Source organism: Sphaerulina musiva, assembly GCF_000320565.1.
Source record: "Sphaerulina musiva SO2202 unplaced genomic scaffold SEPMUscaffold_6, whole genome shotgun sequence".
NCBI lineage: Eukaryota > Fungi > Ascomycota > Dothideomycetes > Mycosphaerellales > Mycosphaerellaceae > Sphaerulina > Sphaerulina musiva.
In genome coordinates this window covers 41,799-60,862 of record NW_016017388.1, presented here as the reverse complement: position 1 = coordinate 60,862, position 19,064 = coordinate 41,799, and the positions used below count along the sequence as shown (strand labels likewise).

Below are 19,064 nucleotides of genomic sequence, written 5' to 3'. Positions count from 1 at the left end.
AACACCCTTGCTTCACGTCTTCTCTCACGCGTCCTCGAGACTCTCGTCTGTTTGCCAACGTCGTCGGTCTTCTTGCCCAAACAACCAACGGGAAAACCAATCGAATTTCCCAAAATGCACCAACGAATCACGTATCTACTACCACCAGGCACGGGAGTCAACCCGTCTGATATTGACGCTGGCAAAGACCATCTGACCTTCGCCAAGGCCCACGATGCCGCAGTCGAACGCCGCATGACGCTCGGTCTCTCTGAGCTGCCGCATTATGTATGTGTCCGGACATATGTGTCAACGTATTTTCTCTCAAGAACAGCAGAATGACTGACTGACCAGCGTGTCAGGTCCAAGCCTTATTGAAAGACTTCCACGAACTGCACATCAGAGTCGTCTCGTCACGGAATCACCGCCTCCTCGCCCCTGTCCTCTCCAGACTGTCGCCGGGCATACATACCTTCTTCACGCCTCCCTCCAGGGAAGGAACGCTCGAGAACAACTTCTGCTTCGAACTCTCCTTGTTGCTGCGCTTGGATGAGAAGGAGCTAAAATGCAGTGCCGAGCCTGGAACTTATCCGAGGCCGCCTGTGCTATCCGAACGATTCTCAACCTCCTCCACCTACCAATTCTACCACGGTGTCGATGACCTCTCCCTCATCTCGCAGCGTATTGCGGAACAGTGGTGTCCCGGACTTCATGCTGCCTCAACTGCTGGTCAACTATGCAAGCTACTCGCAGACGCTTCCGACGCAGCATATGTGGACTACGATTACGATGTGATCAATCATGCTGTCACCATCGCCATTGTCTCAGCATCAACAGACATGGAGAAGACCGGCAAGGCACCCGCTCGTGTTCATAAGCTTCATCCTGACGACAGGCTCGAAGTCGGCATTCTGGCACCCGAAACGGCCGACGAACCAGAAGAGCTGAAGCTTGGTGGCTACCTGACTGTCGTGGGCGAAAGTGAAAAGCCAAGCGCAACATTGTTCTCTTTCCCAGCACGTCATCATCCTCTGCCTTCCCACGACCACACCTCCTTCACTGTTGGCTTTCAGAAGCCGAGTGGACTTCACCCAAAGCTCGATATCACCTTTCCAGCAAAAGACTTGAAGCCACCGAAACCAGAAACTTGTTCACTGCATGCCTACTGGACCACGCCTGCCGCGCTCTTTCTTGATCGCTACCAGTTAGGAGATGATCTATATCTTGCCTCGCAGAATCTTGTAGCGCTTCACGCTCTGAGTGGCGAAGAGGATCTCGAGCGACCAGCATGGGCCATCAACCAATGGGGATCTGCTGCGCTGATTGAACTGGCTTCTCCGAAAGCCGTTGATCAGATGAAAGGCACGTGGACTGTAACAATACCGACACACTTGCGCTACCTCAACGCTACATCGTCTCCAACTGGGCACGCGCCTGTAGATGTGCCTTGGCCGGTAGTCTTCTGGGCTTGCGAGGCAGAGGAAGGATTGAAGATGAGCACGAATCCTTTTGATCGAGTCAATATTGGATATGATGGACTTTTCGGGCCCAAGACCATGTTCTACCACATTCCCCCATCTCCTGACCGCGAAAGACTTGTCGAGCAGCTGAGTGTGCCTGTTCTTGATCCAGCTCAGGCTGCCTGGGTTCCTCTCGGCACCTTGCTTGCTGTGTTGGCTGGCTTTGGCTGGGTATGCTGGAAGTTGTTTGGCAGTGGACCGGCCGCGTCCTCCAGATCTCCCCAGACAAAGCTAGTAACGGAACCAGTGGCAAAAGCAGTCGTGGAAGAGAAGTCAGCCGCAACGAGATAGCTGGTCCTGGAAGGAGATGACAGGCCATATGTAAGTTTGAAGGCCGTCAATATCACCTTCCATCACAAGGGAACGCATATCTACCTACCAGCCTTGGCTAATATTTCTTGAAGTGTAGTCTCAACGAAAGCTCTCTAAGGCACTACTCGACGCCCTTGATTCTGCCATGATGCAATATGGAAGCACCTCCGAACCCGCCAGTGAGCCTTAGGCATCAAAAAATACACGCAACGGATGATGATACGCACCATCGCCAATACACTGTAGAGGTTTATGAACAATCAGAAATCCTATTTCTCTCTCGCAGGAGGAGACCTACGGAGTACCAGATTACCTGCTCGACTTTCTGGATATGAAGAACAACATCAACAGTACGCTGCATCAAGCGGAACTCTTTGCAAGAGTTGAGCTTAATAGTAACTGTCTGGAGTTTTGAAGGAGGGCATGTTTGCTGTTGAGTATAGATGGGTCGAAGCGTGTTGAAAAAGCATTAAATAGACTGGTCCTGCTACGGAGACATGGTAGAGTGGGACTAGTGAGTATTCCGGAACGGTGGCAGAATGATCAGATCTGCTCCTACAGGACCACAGAGTAGGATAATAAGAGAACGGAAAGACCGTCCGTCGACTCAACATAGGCAATATCACATGCCAGATCCTGATGCATCCATGGATGTTCAACTGCTCGTGCTGTTCATGACAGTGCCAGCAGATCCTGAGGCACATCCCTTGAAGCTATTCGAAGTCTGATGCCTCGGACGTCTATTCAGAGCAGAAACACGCGAATTGCTAGAATATGGCCATTGGTTTGTGTTATTGTGTTGTTCAGGTTGTGGTAATCCATGGATGTGCTTGCCCGTGGATGTTGTGTCCGCGGCTTTTGGCAGCAACCATCACGTGACAAAAGTCTTGACTTACACTTTTGTACACAGCGACTTCACCTTTCAGGCAATTCCTACAAACATCCTCGCAGCTCATACGCAAAGTGCTTGCTCGTAGACGCCAGCGTAAGTGCCATCTTCCTTTGCGCTTTCTGCTTCCTGTCCTCCCGCCACCAACATACAGTCTTCGTCATGGACGACCAAGAGCCAGAAGTTGAGCAGGACGATGAGCTTCAAAAGTTCCTAGGCACTTCGTCTTTTGGAAAGCAATCACGAGCTGCGAATGTTCAGAAGCAGGTCGACCTTAGCAAGCGGCAGACACACGGAGCTTCACAGCATCGAGTCCAGGACTCGAAAGACCCTGGTCAAGAAGAGAAGGATGATGATGCCTCTGATAACGACGACGACGAGGACGACGAGGACGACGACGACGACGATGATGATAGCGACGATGAGGACGACGAGTACCCTGTATCGCACGAGATGATCATCAAGACACACGATCGCGCGGTGACAGCGACGACGATAGACCCATCAGGCGCAAGATTGATTACAGGCTCAATGGACTGTACCATCAAATTTCACGATTTTGCTTCCATGACACCTACAACGATCCGCGCGTTCAAATCCGTTGATCCCAATGCCTCGAAAAGCTCCGCGACTGTGGAGAATCATCCTGTCAGCCAAGTCATTTTCAATCCTCTATATGCAGGCCATATCTTGGTCGCGACAGCTCTTCCCCAAGCAAAGATTTTGACCAGAGATGGAGAGGCTGTTTGCGAGTTTGTCAAGGGCGATATGTATCTGCGAGATATGCATAATACGAAAGGACACATCAGTGAGGTCACGACGGGATGCTGGCATCCTACAGACAGAAACTTGTGTGTCACAGCAGGAACGGACAGCACGCTTCGCATATGGGATATCAATAACCCTCGTCAACAGAAGGAAGTCATTGTGCACAAGTCGCGCGCAGCGGGATCAGCAGGGCGGACCAGAATGACAGCAGTGGCCTGGGGCTCGCCTATGCAAGGTGGTAACAACCTGCTGGTAGGTGCTGCTCTCGATGGCAGTTTGGTCATGTGGAGTGGCGAGGGACCTTATGCACGGCCAGCGGCAGAGATTCGAGACGCACACACTACCAACACGTGGACGAGCGGCCTCGATATTGATTCTGCAGGCCGCATGGTCGTGACAAGAGGAGGCGACGATACGGTCAAGCTGTGGGATACACGAAAATTCAAGCAGCCTGTCGCCACCATCTCACATACTTCGACATCAGCACAATATCCGACGAGCAACATCCGCTTCTCTCCCACCTCGACCAGTATTCTCACGGGCTCGCAAGAAGGCAATCTTCACATCTTCAACCCAGGCACCCTCAAATCCGAATTAGTCACGCCTGTCACGCCCAACTCACCCCTCATTTCCGTCCTCTGGCACCCCAAGCTCAACCAAATAGTCACGGGTTCCGCCAACGCGGAAACGCATATCCTGTACAACCCCAACACATCCTCCTCCGGCGCCAAAACCGTCATGTCCCGCGCCCCCAAGCGCCGCCACATCGACGACGACCCCAACTTCACCACCGACCTTTCCAACGGCATCTCCGGCGACGCCATCATCACACCCGGCGGTGCCGTTCCCAGCACATCATCCTACTCTTCCCGCCACCCGACCGTCGGCCTCACCGCGAGTGGACGCTCTCGCGATCCCCGCCGACCGCATATTCCCCAGACAACGCCATTTGCCAAGGGAAACCCCGACGAAGACTATGTCAAATCGCAAATTCCGTTGAGTTCGTTGCGAGATGAGGATCCTCGAGAGGCGTTGTTGAAGTATGCGGACAAGGCGAAGAATGATACCATGTTTACGAATGCGTGGAAGACGACGCAGCCCGAGACGATTTATCGAGAGTTGAGTGATGATGAGGATGGGGAAGAGGGGCCAGAGAAGAAGAGGGTGAAGCAGTAACATAGATGTGAATAAAATGAAATGATCGTGATATCATCGCTGCATGCATGCATGAGACAGAGAGAAACGCCATCGCTGTGTCACATTTTATCTTTTTTCTTTCCCATTCGACCTGCCACCCTTCCTCACTCCATCACTCACTCGGTCGCTCGGTCAGTCGGTCACTCATTGCACATCCGGTAACCGTACGGCGATATCTCCAGACTGTGTGATATATCGTACCCATGGCAGGGAAGGGTATTGCAACTACATCACCACCAGAGTCAGTCAGTCAACAACTGGGCTGCCAATATAGAACAAACGACAACAAAATGACAAAAACAGACACAGACGTACCTTGGGCTCAATAATCTTCAAATACCGCACTTGAATCCCCGAAGTGGTAAAGTAGGGAATTTCGAATTTGACTCCAATCGGTCGTTTGCCTTTGCCACTTCCCCCGACTCCTCCCATGCTTCCTCCAAACCCACCCATCATGCCTCCACCACGCTCTTCGTCGCCCTTGACCGACGGAAGACCGAGTTCGGCGCGCATGAGGAATTCTTTACCGCCGCCGAATTGTTTGATCTTCCACACAATGGACGAGGTTTCGGGGGCGTAGTGGACGGATCCGATGTTTGTGCGAAAGCGGGGAGTGTCGGCGTCGTCGGGGACGGGGATGGAGATTTCCACGTTGTTGGCGGTGGAGCGTCGTTTGAATTGTGCTTTGGCCTGAAAAAAGGAGAAAAGGGAAAAGGGAGAAAAGTCAGTATCGATCGCAGCAGCATCTCAGGAAAAAAAAAGTTTGGGGGAGGAGCTTGCTCTTACCTTTAACATATACTCGATTCTGCTTCCCGAGTGGCTTTCCACGATACACTCGACCCAGATCAGCGGCTTGACCTGCGTGTTGAGTCGATATGACATGAGTTCAAACTCTCCATCGGGCGGGATGAACGATATCGTCCGGTCGTTTTCAAATCTCGATAACCTCACACATTGGTGAAATTTGACGTCTTCCATCTCCACAGCTTTACCCCTCGTCGCTCTCCCGGTCGTCTCAAACATAACTTTGTCGTTCAATCCTAACCTCAACTCGGGCATTCCCGAAAGATAGCACTTCATCTTGACCGCTCCCAGAATCTCCGATCGCAGCACATTGCCCTGACTGCTCACGAGAAGATTGAGAGATTCCACCACATCCAAAAACACTTCGTTCTTTCGGTAACGGATACCCTCACTTCTCCATGACACGGCATTGGTCACCGCGATAGGTGGTCGCGGTTGGACTTCCAATTTATGTGACTCCTGCGTGATGTACTCTTGAAGGATCTTGGTCTCGGTGGTCTGCGGATAACCGAAATCCAGCATTTCATCGAGGAGCTCATAAATGACGACAAAGTTATCCCTGATACTCTCTTCTTCCAGCTCTTTAAAGTATTCTGTGAAGACTTCCACAATGCGGTGGAGGAAGAGGAGGATTTCGGCCGCATTGGTATTCTTTTTCGTCAGGGCCAGCAGATAGAGGTTGTTATGTCGGATGTAGAGGTAGTTGATGCCTTCATCAGAGAAGCAAGGTGGTACGGAGGAGGACTCTTCTTCGGCTTCAGACAGGAGAATGGGGAACTTCTCGACGGCGCTCATGGGAATATCTCCGCGGTAGTTGCGCGCCAGGAGGGTCTTGCCCTTGAGGTCGAGGAAGAAGATCGCCGAGGCCATGTTGGCGGCGGCGGCGGCGGCGGCGGTGGTGGTAGTGGTGTGTGGGCTCGAGGCCCGGTATGATGACTGGAGGTGGAGGTGGAGGTGTAGCGGGTGGTGCTTGTTTGCTTGCCGTGGAGAGTGGGAGTGGGAATGGCAGTCGTGTGAGTGTGCGTGTGGATGGTATCAAGTACTGTAAGGTATGGTCAAGTGTTGGCCTCTGGCAGCTCCCGCGTTGTTGTTAGCTTCCCATTGACGCTCCTCTAGAGGTAAGGTTGTAGAGGCGCGACGTGAGTGGGAGTCGATGTCTTGGCCCTTGTTCTGCTGCCATCTCTCCATCCATCACCGCCGAACAAAGAACTCCTCCGACACACCACACCAGAGCAAACACACACACACCCACACACTCCTCAGCGCACGCATAATGGCGTCGCTACTCAAATCGCGCCTCTCCCACGCGTCGTCCAATTGCAGTCTCACCTCGCTCGAATCTGCTCTCGCCAGCTTCCGCATCTCTCCCGCCGTATGTACCAATAGCCGCATACCGACAGGACGAAGAAACGCATCGCATCAAGCCCAAGGACGAGCCAACGGCGCCAAAGATGGCCCAGGAAAGCGACTGGGAGCAAAGAAGAGTGGAGGTCAATACGTCGTGCCCGGCAACATTCTCTTCAGACAACGAGGGACGCTATGGTTCCCAGGCGACAACTGCTACATGGTATAGCTGATACTTCTACACGATAGATGGGAGCATGATACTGACGGGAACAGGGACGAGATCATACCATCCACGCCGGTCAACCAGGCTACGTGATCTACTACCGCGATCCTCTAAAACACCCGCACCGGAAATACATTGGCATCGTATTTGACCGTAGCCAGACCCTCCCGCAAGCACCAAATACCCCTCGAAGACGGAAACTGGGCATGCTCGCCTACCAAAACCCCAAGACAGCAGTATCATCACCAGGAACTACAGGCGGACTGACCTTCGCCGCGCCACCGGACACACCTGGTGCCGCATCCTCACCTGCGACCATCATCAAAGATGTACCAAACGCCTCACGAGACGTCACAGTCATGCGGGGCCCCAAAGGAGAGCAACAGGAAATCAATTATCGTTTCATCCCGGGGAGGTACATGTATAAAGAAGCCAATTGGGAGATTGGAAGAGCTGCGGAAAGGAGTAAAGTTGCCATGGCTGTAAAGCCTTTCGTACCAGGCGATAGATTTGCGGCGTGGAGGAAGAGAAATGCAAGAAAGGCGAGGTCTGCGGAGAGGAGGGCCCTGAGTAGAGGCGGAAAGAAGGCGAAGAAGTAAAACGTACCGATCACGAGGGAAAAAAAGACTTGTACAGATACTTTGTCATGTGTATGATGGACGGCATCCAGATGCGCTGTCGATGATATTACAGGTGGTATGAGATGACCACACTCTACAATCATGCTTCACCCGTTGTTGATTTGGTCGTGGGCATGGCTGCTGACTTATAACACAGTCCTGTCTGCTGCACAGCACACCTGATGCGTGCAATCATCTCATCTCACAGGCAAGGCATAAAATCTCTGATCTAATCGTGTAGAAAACACTAAACCAAACCAAACCACATCTTCATCCCACATCTTCGTCGGCATCATCAGCCCACCATTCATATTCCAACAAGCGTTTCCCACCCCTTTGCCAAAAAGTTCAGCTATGCTTCCTCTCCTCTCTTTCATCACTCTTACTTTGGCTACGGCGTCTTGCATCCGAGCAAATCCTCATCCCCTACTACTCCATCACGAACGAAGCGAAAGTTCTCCCGAACAGATATGTGAAAAGACGGGCCAGGGTAATATATGCTTCGATAACAAAGTGGTGGGTTTTCTTTCTTTCCTTCTTTTGCCCCCTCCCAAACACGACTATTAGGGTTCCCTTGGTCACTTAGTGGAAATGGTGTTGACTGACCGACTGACTGTCTGATGACATCTATTGTTTCTCACAGTACGATTGCGAAGAGCAGAAAACCACGAGTATCTGCACATACTGTGTTCCGAATCCTATTACAGGGAAGACACACTGCGTGGGTAAACAGCCAGTCCCACTGGGAGCGGAAGCGCAAGCTGGTGTCCAGTCAGATGAGCTGGATCATGGAGAGGCGGGGGGTGATATTTCACCTCCTGTACGACGTGATGCTGCTGTTGTTGCTGCTTATGATACCGACGATAGTACTGAAGAACACGCTACCCCTGATGCCTTTGTGGTAAGGAAACGAGAGGTTGAGAACAATGATGATGCTGTTTCTACACGAATTCTGTGTGATCGAAGAACAAATTCAACGGATCAGATTTGTCTGGGGAGTACCATTGTGAGTTGGCTTCTTTCTCTTTCACTCTTCCTTTCGCCCTCCTTACACTTTTTATCTCCTCTTCCCTGCTTTCTGCTGTGTGCCCAATGTGAAAGCTGACGAGATGACCGCCAGCATGACTGTCTCACAAACTCTACCATCCACGATTGTGGCGGAAAGAGTCTTTGCCGTGAATTGAAAACAGAGGATTTGGAATTCGTCCATGAAAACAAGAATCCTTGGTGTATCACTGAAGAGGAACGGGACTTTGGGCTACTTCCGAGACGTGGGCAGAATGAGTTCACAACAGCGCAGAAGATGGGGTTTCGGGAGGAATGTGCGGGTTCAAATCAAGGGAAGGAGAATGGGGCGGCGCGGGAAAATCATGCTATGGAGTCGATTTGTGTGAAAGTTGATCGTCCTGATGGTGGTGGGAGGAAAAGGGGTGGAGATGGAGATGATGATGGGGTTGGAACAGGGACTAACGCTACCACCTCGATGGTTGGCGCAGTAGTACGTCCCATCTTTTTTTTCTATTTCCACTCCTCATCACCTTTCCCATGAATGATACTTCCTCTTCCTCTTCATCACCACCACCCAACTAACGATAACTCGCAGTACGACTGTCCCACCCAAAGCACAACATCCACCTGTGCCCCCGTCCGAAACACCACTCTAGTCACACAAATGCGCACCAAGGGACTTTGCCAACAATTATACATTCCCAAGAGAATGGCGAAGTGTGTGGATGAGAAGGAATTGGAGAGTCAGTATGAGGCGTTGAGACAGTTTGTGAGAGTTGCTGAGGATGGGGGAGCTTTGATGGGGACGAGGAAGAAGGTCGGGTTGACGATGCCGACTGGTGGAGTGGGTGCGTGAGGAGGTATCATTATAGGGGATGGATGGGGGGTGGAGGCGGTCGAGAATTAGAATATCTACTTAGGAGGTACCTCCTAAGGTTATAAGTGAATTGAGCAGATGGACACGGAGAATGGCGGCGATAAGATCCGCCAAGACACTAAGCTCACTCCGTCATCATCGCATGCTTTGGCATGTGAAGCTCTCTCTCTCTCTCTCTCTCTGTCTGCTCTCTAGAACTATCCTACTTCTACCACCTACACCTTCACTACTTCAACCTCACCACCGCCATCTCGCCACTGTCAAAATCGACGCCGAAATACACCTACACACCTCTACCTCTCTCTACCTCCGCCTCCGCCTCCACCTCCACCCTCCACCTCCGCCCCCAATAATCATGTCGTACTATTACGATGAGACCGACCCTTTGGCCATGTATCGCGCCGGCATGATGCGCGCGGGCGGACGTCCACGCAAATTTGACGAGTACTACCGTTGCTATCCCATCGCCATGATGCCCGGACCAGAGCGCGAGTCTGCAAACCACGGCGGCAAGATCTTCCTCCCTGCTTCCGCCCTCGACAAGCTCACCCAACTGCACATCGAATATCCCATGCTGTTCGAGCTCATTAACGGCACAAAAAGCACGAGCTCACACGCCGGTGTGCTCGAGTTTACCGCGGAAGAAGGCAGATGCTATCTACCCTTCTGGATGATGCAGACGCTAGCGCTGGAACCGGGTGATTTGATCCAGACGAAGAGTACCAGTCTGCCGCCTGGGAGATTCATCAAGCTACAGCCACAAACTACGAACTTTCTTGACATCTCAGATCCAAAGGCCGTGTTGGAACAGGCGTTCAGAGGGTTTGCGTGCATGAGCAAGGGTGACATCTTCACATTCAGCTACAATGACACCGTATACGAGATCGCGGTATTGGAGGTCAAGCCAGAAGGCGAAAAGAGCGCAATCAGTGTGCAAGAGACAGATCTGGAGGTTGACTTCGCGCCACCGATCGGGTACGAAGAGCCAAAGAGAAGTGGGACAAGCACGCCCCGCAGCGGCAACTCGAAGTTGGGCGGCATGGGCGGCGGAATGCACATCGAAGGCAGCATGGCACAGGCCATCAACTACAGCGCGATCAAGCCCGACTCGGATCAGGCTGCTAAGGGACACGACAACGCCTCCTCGCACTTTTCTGGAGCTGGACAGAGACTTGTTGCGAAGAAGGGTAAGACAGCAGCGAATGCGACACCGCGATCCACGTCGGGATCGAGCACGCCCATATCGAATGCTGGCGGATCATCTGTGACTATCCCGGGAATGGTTGCCAAGAGTACGAAGAGACGTAATGGACCCCAACCGCTCAGACTTCCGCCGGGTAAACTTTTCTTTGGGTATGATATCAAGCCACTCAAGAACAAGGAAGAACAGTCGAAAGAGGAACAAAGCAAGAAGGTCAACTTCGAGGGGCAGGGCAATACACTTCGTAAGAAGAAGTAGTAGTAGTGGTAGTAGGATCCCTCTGCCTTTTTCGAAGGATGACTTTCATGTCAACTCAGAGCACCATCTGCTGCTGCTGCTGCTTCTGGGTAGCTACCAGCATTCAGGCGCCTAGCAGCGCATGAATTTTCACGATTTTTGGCAACTTGCGAGTGCATCCATCTAGCGAGGCGTTTTGGGGAAGACGGTCGACCCAGGCATGGGGAGAAAAATAATGCAATTTGTGTGATGGATGTGTGGTAGGAGGTATGTAGGTAGGTACATGAGCTCCAGATAGCTAATCTACCTGACCTTACCTACTCACACCTACTACCTACCACTCTGAAAGCATGTGTACATTTTCCCACCCTTTGTTTTTCTCGGCTCATGTCGATTCCCCATTCCCGCTTCTGTGTGGTCAAATGGTACATTTTAATAGCTACATGCATGTATGAGAGGATTTTTTGACGTATACATATGTACCCGGTACCTATGGATATCTACCTTGTGCCTGTCTATATGGATGGCGATTCTCCTCTCCAGAGATACAACACCAGGAGAAGTGAGTTACTATAAGTAGAATGGCTAAAATTTCCCAAAAAAGAGATGTATAAGAGGTATCGATTCAACACTACAACTTATAATTACTTTGACCTACTTACTCTACCCTAGGTATGTAGGTACCTACCTACGGTTTCCAATCAATCGCTTACCACTCACTCCCGGTCCCTTTGATGATGATGATGATGATGATGATGATGATACCATTCGACATCTGACATCTGACATCTGACATATTGATATCCTGCTCTGACTGACACACTTTGCGTGTTACTGACGACTGCTTGCTTCCTTGCTCATCAGTGAGTGCTTCTCTCTCTCTTTCTTTCTGATCCTAGTGCAGCAATTTCGGCAATGCCTACTACGCTTTCCCCCCCCCCCCCGAAAAACGCACATGGAAATCAACACCAAAATTGACAGAACCAAGCTCACTCAACCAACACCACTCCTATACCCGACATGATTGCTGATCAACAATCACCGTCGCTCAAACGCCCCTATAGTAGTCTCGTGCTTTCTCTTCCTCCTCCTGCTCCTCCTCCTCTCCCTCCTTGATCGTCATGGGCATGATGTTCTTCTTCTGCCAAATATGACAAGCCGCTTTCTCGACCGATCCAATCATCATCGTCGGACAAAAGGACAGGAACACCAAGTCGATGAACGGGACTGCTGCTGCTGCTGCTTACGACGACATGCCCAGGATTGTCACGCATCTGCGGAGTGTCGACAGCGCCATCCAGTCCAGAATCACTCGCAACACTACCATCATGGCTTAGCATGGCAGCTCCCTAATACTGCGAATGCTTGCCATTCACCTCTTGCTTGGCATCCGGATCATCCTTCCCGCCATCACCGCCACCAAGATATCTCTCCATGAACTGCACATAATCATACTTGGGCAAATCTCGATCCTCTTTCAGGTCGGGCCCCTTGTGTATAGGCATACTCTCCAACAACTCCTTGACGACCTCGTCCGGAATGAGACTGTGGGTCAGATCCAATTCCGTGACATAAGGCTTGCCATCAGCGACTTCTCGGAACGATTCGAAAACCTGCTCGGCCGTATTTTGGTCTTCGGTGACATCGACCATGAATCGGATAAATTGCTCAAACGACACGGATCCGCCTCGACCAGCGACTTCGAGAAAGCGTTCGTGCATTTCCGTTTCATCGTACACGAGACCGAGAGAGGCCAGGGCGGCGGAGAACTCGAGCTCCTGGAGACTGTTGGATAAGTCGCGATCAAAGTGACGAAAGACTGATTCGAATTCCTCCAGCTGAATAGGCGTCAGGTTCGTCATTTCTCTCGCCACCATTTGGTTATCCAGAAAGGCGAGTTTTTTCTGCACCGAACTTCGCACCAGACTGAGCTCGTAAGCCAGTTCGTCATATGTATATGTCGTGTAGTCGTTTTCTTCAATATTGGCTTCCTGACATTGTGTGTCCAAACTTGCGATGATATCGAGGTATTGATCCAAGGGCGGAAGGTTTCTCGAGATTTGTGACGTGTGCTCGAGTTGGTCTTCCACCTCGCCTTCCAGGCCGGAAATGCTGACGCTGATAGTTTTGAGCGCCAGGGCAAAGTCGTTAGCTTTGTCGGCAAACGACTTTCGGAGGTTGTTCTTGATGTCGCGAATCGTGTTGTTGATGACTTGGGATCGCGTACGTTCGGCTTCCATGAGGACACTCCACGCATCGTCCAATGCTTCCAGGCTGAGCTCAGCAGGGGGCTGGTACGGCCGTAGTCGGTATGTATTGAGCTTCGTCTTGATGTTGCCCAGCATGCCCGCCAGTTCACTCTTCTCGGCCACCCACTCTCGCTTGCTCTTTTGCTTGTATAGCGTGAACTGCCGACTCTGCTCTTTCGCATCCGCGTACGTCCCATCACACTGCGCCTTCTCCCACTCCTCTCTCCTCGCCACGATCGAGGCCAGGAGTGCCTTCATCCTTCTCTCGTAGTTGTTCTGCATCTCCCAGGCGCCCTGCATATTGCTCACAAACTTCTCCACTCTCCTCCCAGCATTCTCCACCTTCTCCATTTGCGAGAAAGCATGGAACCAGTATGCGATATAAGTCATCAGCGACCTCTCATCCGGCTTGGCAACATCGGCCACATCCTCCACATCCAACAGCTCGGGAATCCCAATCTCTTTACTCGCGATATCGAATGCCAGCTTCATATTCCCCTTGTGATCACTCTTATCCAACTGATCGTAGTCAATCAGATCTGGACGATGTATATCCAGCAGCGCACAAAACGCCAACCCATCGTTCCAACTACTCGAGAAATCCCGCACTTCTACCTCATCATAACACGCCGTCTTCCTCTGACACCACAGCAACAGCCCCTCCCTTGCGCTCAAGCCCTGATCATTGATATCGCTGATGGTGAAGCGGAGAATCAAGGTCCAGATCAGACCGAGGATAATCTTCCGATTCCCATCCACGACATCTTCCGCTCCAATGTTGGTCAGCTGAATCTTTCTCGACTTGATAAAGTCCAAGGCGATGTTGACGTTTTCGAAGCGCTGCACGCGCAGTTTCGGTCGCGCTGCATATCGGCCAAGGGATTCTTGGGAGAGGATTTCGAGGAGGTGGATGAGGATGACGCCGTCGCTGAGGTCACTGACGAGGTTGTCAAGATGGAGGTCGCGCGTTTTGAGTTTGTTGTTCAGCCTGGTCACGACGACAGATGTCAGTTCCGTATCGCCTGAGGTGGGTCCCTGTCATCGGGCTCTATCTACATGGGGGGATATGGTGTATTTGGGTAGACAGATGCTGGGTATGTGGTGATGGTAGGGAAGAGCAGGCCTTACCATTTCCCAAACGTCTTTTCTTGGACTTTGACCCTATGCACGTCGAGTCATCAGCATCCGTTCTCCTTCTCCTCCTCCGAGAAAGCTGTGTCTGCCAGTCTGCCAGTCTGTCTCACCAAGATTGCTCAAGCACAGCCATCTCGTGCGGCCACACTGCGCATATTCCAAGACGCTCGAGTTTCCCTTGGCGATGCAGGCGGGAATGTGTCCAGTACGAGATGAGGTGGTGGCACTGCGAGAATATGGATACTGTGGGTGTGTGTATGTGGTACAATCGTCGTTAACGGTGTTGTGGTGGTGGTAGTGGTGGGCGGCAGAGGAGGATCATCATCAACAGTGGAAGGGTCTCGAAGTAGGAGGGGGCGAACACCAAAAGTCGGCCCAGTGACACCCGCGCAGCTGATCCTGGCCCCCGAGCGAGTTACCTCCTGGAACTACCTCCTAGGTGGTAATCAAAACTAACTCCTTCACCACGACGCCAACACCTCATACACTACTGCTCCGATCTGCCTGCACCGAGAGAGCAATCAATCATTTGGCTGCGCGCCGTTTGTTGACGACTGCTGTAGCAATACTAAATACTAGTACAAGCATCTCATACAAAGCCTTTGCGGGTATCTTTTTGCCTCCAACAAGAACAACAACAAGAAGGAAAACGTGTGTGTATAGGCGCTCTTGCGCTGGTGTTGGAGCACAGTGCAGCGCGCACGAGGAAATCATGCCCCAAAAAGACTGTCCGGGCTTCCTCATGTTTTGCACCATGTCTCTGTGCTCATCATCCATCTCTCCCCAATTTCGTGGCCATCCATTTTTCAATTTCATATTTGCATCTCGCTTCTGTCCCTCCTCAGTTTGACATTGCGGTCATAATTCACATAACACATTCCTCTCGCCATCACATTCAACATTAAATCCATGTGTGTTCCTGCTCCTCTTCTTGCGGGAGCGGTGGAGCCGCCATCCGACTCGCACTTCGCGTACTCGATCTTCCTCTCTGCACCACTCTTCCACTCTGGAAGAGCAATGCTCGGTCGCCAGAAGTGGCCGGCCTTCTCATCAGAATCGTGTCACTGACGGAGCGATCAGAAATGCTCGGCCTAGCCTGCACTTCCACACTTGACTTGGGCTCTTCCCTCCCATCAGGACTGTGGGGTACACTCTCCAGCGTTCGAAAGATGCCAGAAGTGGCGCTCTTTCGGACACTCGCTCGCTTCCTGCTGTACGTGGAGCAGTGGAGCAGGTCAGGGATCGATGAAGTCGAAGCAGAAGACCATCTCGTAGACATTGATGACACCGACGCCGAAGTGTTTTGGAGAGATCGTCCAGAAGAATCGAAAGAGCTGTACGAAGAGCTCTTTCGATGTCTGTTGCCACCTGTTCTGGTCGATTCGGGATCGCTCAGATACTCGGGAATACAGCTATCAAATGCAGGAAAGTAGGACTGCATACCATACGGAGACTTTTTCCCTTCATCCGCTGCTGCAAACCCCACCGAATCTGTAGTGAGACTGATAGCCGGAGGGGTGCTCACTTCAGCATGCTTACTGATCTCCACTGGCAATGGCGGAGTCTTGGCCGACAATTTGTCTGTAGAAGAGTTTCTTGCGGCCAAGAAGCCACGATGGCCGACGGAAGACCCACGCTTGTGATGGAGCGGTTGGCCGTCTTCATCGAATAGTGGTGGTAAGCCCGATGTGTTCATTGGAGCCTCGCCTCCTGCCAATGCAGAAGGTTCGTCTATCCAGCCCGAAAGACGCACACCCCCACCTCCACTGCTGTCGGGCGAGGACCCATCTGGACTCGGATCTGGCAGTTCTTCCTTCGTGGGGGGCATGAATGGCGCGTACTTTTCCCAGTCAAAGTCGCAAGTCGCCTCTGCTTCCTGCTCAAAAGCAAAGTCGATGTCATCCTCCCAATCCAGACCGACAGGAATGTCCGAGAAGGCCCGTGTAGAGGTACTACTGTGCGCCGTTGGCGCAGCAGATTTGCTCGATCGCTTGCTCTTCTGTGAGGCTATGCTGGCTGGATAACCTCCTGCGTTCACACCAGATGCTGGATGAAACCGCTGCCCCATACTGAGGCGACTTGATGCGAGTGAAGTCTTGGAAGGCTTCTGCCCAACCATAGCAGCAGGCTGTTCTTGTGGGGGAACAGGTGGTAGGGGCTGCTTTTCGCGGAAACTTTGTCCCAAAGGTCTTCCGCGCACCGGCATGGTGGGTCGATCCTCGCATGATGGCGATGGGTCACGTGAATGTGTCAGCTGAGAAGAAGAATCAAAAGAGGCTTTTGTATGGAGATGTGGAATCGTGTGCGAGGCACTGCTCGACGAAGGCGAGTTCAATGCGGGTGACGAAGAAGAGGGTCGTGGCACGCGTTCTGGTGACCTGAGGGCCGGTCGCTCATTGAAGTGTTCCTCTACGTTGAATTTCGTCTCCAGGGCTTCATTGAACGTGGTCTCGTCGACACTCGGGCTGCCACGATGTCGCGAGGGGATCACTTGCTCATGTGGCGACGATGTGGACTGCAAGAGAAGACGCGAATGCCGGATCTTGTCGGCCGGAACGCCTTGTAACGCATGACCTTGGGCATCAAAGTCTAGCAGTCTGTTGCTCAGTGCTTTCTCGTCCACAGTTTCCAGTCGTGTAGGCAGGTTCTTTCGATCAGTATGCCCGACGTGGTGAAAGTTGAATGGCGACGATATGGAGGTCTTCTTCCGGTGATGGTAGACTAAATCCCATGTTAGCGTGCTGTAGAGAATGCAACTAAGGCGTGCATATGCGATGATGACTGACAATCGCTCTCGTCCCTGAAGTCTTTGGCACCGACGTTGCCCTTGGCTTCAGGTGGTGGTGTGACTTCTTCTTGCAGAGGAGATGTGAATGGGATCAAGCCGACATTGGGGGCCTGGTGGCTTTGTCGCGATCGTTTCGTCGTCGGCCGCGAACCTTTCCTGCCACCAAAGATGGAATGTCGAATGCTCTCTATCTGATCCGACGTCTTTCTCCTGGCATGATCGCTCCCCGAAGTCATGGGCCGTCGGGGTTGCGCTTGTGGGACGGAGTCGAACGCAGGCAGTTCATCTTTGTGCGTAGACATGGTGGCCTGTAAGGGCTGCATCGGCGGTTTGCGCGTTGCAGCATCTGAACTGGAGCGTCCAAAGAATGAGAGACGTTTTCGCCGCGTCAACTCTCCCGCTGGAGAGGCGTGTGGTTCGGAGTCCTTCTCGATCCATGGTCGCGTCGGCGTGGGTCCTTTGGGGTCGCCAGCTGCCATGTTGATGTTGTCGAAAGATCGATAGTGATTCGGATCCGTCAGACTGCTGGCCGCCGCTTCTCGAGGCATTGATGTCATGGTGTTACCGCTCCTCCACTGTGAGCATCCCGTCGCCGTCCTTTTTTCTTGGGCGTTCGATCAGCAGAGTCGCGGGTGCTAGAACTACCTCCGATGGGACGGTCAAAGCTACGTCGCCGAAGGTTTGGCGGCGCAGGATGCTTATTGTGCAGCCGAGCCCGATTGCGTCGGTGGTGCAAAGGGTCGTAGAGATCGAGGGACCAAGGCGTGCACTAGGGGCGCCGGAGATTGGTGACGAGGTATTTGGAAGTGCGTGTAGTAGGTGAAGGTACAGGTAGTGAGTGCCGTGAGTGGGAAGGTGGGTGAGGATGGAGTGGTGATGAGTACGGTAGGTACGAGACATCGGGGGGCGGCAGCTCTGCGACTACATGTACCTACCTCCCTCCTTCCTGGGTATACGTTCCTGCCTACTCTGGGTGTGCAGGACTGCAGGTGCGACAGTGCGACTACCTGATCCACCATCCTGGGCCGGGCTGGTGTGTGCGACCAGGATCCCGGCGTTGGTTGCAACTCGGACAACCCTGTCTAGGCGCAGGAACGCAACGCTTGCGGAGCACTGCAGGAGGAAGCAGCGAGCCTGAAGCGTGTGACTGCCCTGTGCACAGTGTGCCGGCGGCGGGCCCATGTCAGGGAACGAACCTACAGTAGACATACGACGAGGGAGGGGACCGTCTACAGTTAGGCCTTGAATACTTCGCGCTGAATTATCGATAATTCAACCTGTCTTATCCATAAGACAGTTTCAATTATATAATTAAGATCGAATACCTCGGAGTAAGCTATAATTGAGCCTAATTATCGAATTATCGGAATTATGCTCAAATTATAAAAAGTGAGCTATAATTGAGCTCAATTTTGAAAAGCGAGTTCAATTTTCTTCTGCTTACTTTTCAATCTCGCTTTTCTCCTCTATAAAGGCCTACGTACGCTCTACGACGCCAATCTCCTCCTAATTGTAGCCTAGCGTATACGTTACCTAATATCGCGATAGCAGACCGTCTAGAAAGTCGTAATCTAGAGGATATTACGATGCTACTATATGTCTAGACAGTATTGCAGGCTATCCGAGTTCTTACCCTTAAAGGCTAGGCCCTACGGTATCGCCTAGCTAGCGTAATAACTACTCTTGTCGCGCTAGAACTAGGCTTATAGTAGACGAATATTATACTAAGTAGTCCGCCGGAATATTCGTATACTACAACAAGGCTCCGTTAGCTAGTCCTTAAGGCCTTGGTTTCTATACTAATAAACGATTATAGTCTTACCTACGGTCGTAAAGTAAGCGCTACAGAGCAGGTCGTTATCTTCCTTAACTCGGCTGTATACAAGACTACGAACAATCGGGTACGGCAGA

At 52.0% G+C, this 19,064-nt stretch overlaps 7 protein-coding genes across 7 annotated transcripts; 4 read left to right on the top strand and 3 right to left on the bottom strand.

The window, feature by feature from the left end:
• Positions 1-114: 114 nt before the first annotated feature.
• Positions 115-2,376, top strand: SEPMUDRAFT_66709 (PIG-X-domain-containing protein; the record flags this gene model as incomplete). Its single annotated transcript, XM_016909758.1, has 3 exons — positions 115-267; positions 342-1,820; positions 1,904-2,376. The coding sequence occupies 2 exons, from the start codon at positions 115-117 to the stop codon at positions 1,788-1,790; spliced, it is 1,602 nt and encodes a 533-aa protein (XP_016759736.1). The 3' UTR covers positions 1,791-1,820; positions 1,904-2,376.
• Positions 2,377-2,768: 392 nt separating this feature from the next.
• On the bottom strand, positions 2,769-6,475 carry SEPMUDRAFT_156595 (AP-1 adaptor complex subunit MU). The gene is made up of 3 exons (XM_016907686.1): positions 5,452-6,475; positions 4,981-5,355; positions 2,769-4,890 (listed from the first exon to the last, which is right to left on the bottom strand). The coding sequence occupies exons 1-3, from the start codon at positions 6,337-6,339 to the stop codon at positions 4,810-4,812; spliced, it is 1,344 nt and encodes a 447-aa protein (XP_016759734.1). The 5' UTR covers positions 6,340-6,475; the 3' UTR covers positions 2,769-4,809.
• On the top strand, positions 3,154-4,644 carry SEPMUDRAFT_108479 (WD repeat protein; the record flags this gene model as incomplete). Its single annotated transcript, XM_016900741.1, has 1 exon — positions 3,154-4,644. One exon carries the CDS (start codon positions 3,154-3,156, stop codon positions 4,642-4,644), a length of 1,491 nt encoding a protein of 496 aa, XP_016759735.1.
• Positions 6,476-6,702: 227 nt separating the features above from the next.
• SEPMUDRAFT_149554 (Ribosomal_L27-domain-containing protein) lies at positions 6,703-7,931 on the top strand. Its single transcript, XM_016905627.1, has 2 exons — positions 6,703-7,036; positions 7,090-7,931. Exons 1-2 carry the CDS (start codon positions 6,743-6,745, stop codon positions 7,636-7,638), a joined length of 843 nt encoding a protein of 280 aa, XP_016759733.1. The 5' UTR covers positions 6,703-6,742; the 3' UTR covers positions 7,639-7,931.
• A 1,821-nt stretch (positions 7,932-9,752) lies between these two features.
• On the top strand, positions 9,753-11,254 carry SEPMUDRAFT_86634 (UFD1-domain-containing protein). Its single transcript, XM_016910417.1, has one exon. It carries the CDS (start codon positions 9,900-9,902, stop codon positions 11,001-11,003), a length of 1,104 nt encoding a protein of 367 aa, XP_016759732.1. The 5' UTR covers positions 9,753-9,899; the 3' UTR covers positions 11,004-11,254.
• Positions 11,255-11,675: 421 nt separating this feature from the next.
• Positions 11,676-14,654, bottom strand: SEPMUDRAFT_149553 (alpha-actinin-2). Its single transcript, XM_016905626.1, has 3 exons — positions 14,476-14,654; positions 14,360-14,392; positions 11,676-14,219 (listed from the first exon to the last, which is right to left on the bottom strand). Exons 1-3 carry the CDS (start codon positions 14,496-14,498, stop codon positions 12,332-12,334), a joined length of 1,944 nt encoding a protein of 647 aa, XP_016759731.1. The 5' UTR covers positions 14,499-14,654; the 3' UTR covers positions 11,676-12,331.
• Positions 14,655-14,898: 244 nt separating this feature from the next.
• On the bottom strand, positions 14,899-17,964 carry SEPMUDRAFT_156591 (uncharacterized protein). Its single transcript, XM_016907685.1, has 2 exons — positions 17,152-17,964; positions 14,899-17,086 (listed from the first exon to the last, which is right to left on the bottom strand). Exons 1-2 carry the CDS (start codon positions 17,708-17,710, stop codon positions 15,267-15,269), a joined length of 2,379 nt encoding a protein of 792 aa, XP_016759730.1. The 5' UTR covers positions 17,711-17,964; the 3' UTR covers positions 14,899-15,266.
• Positions 17,965-19,064: the final 1,100 nt, after the last annotated feature.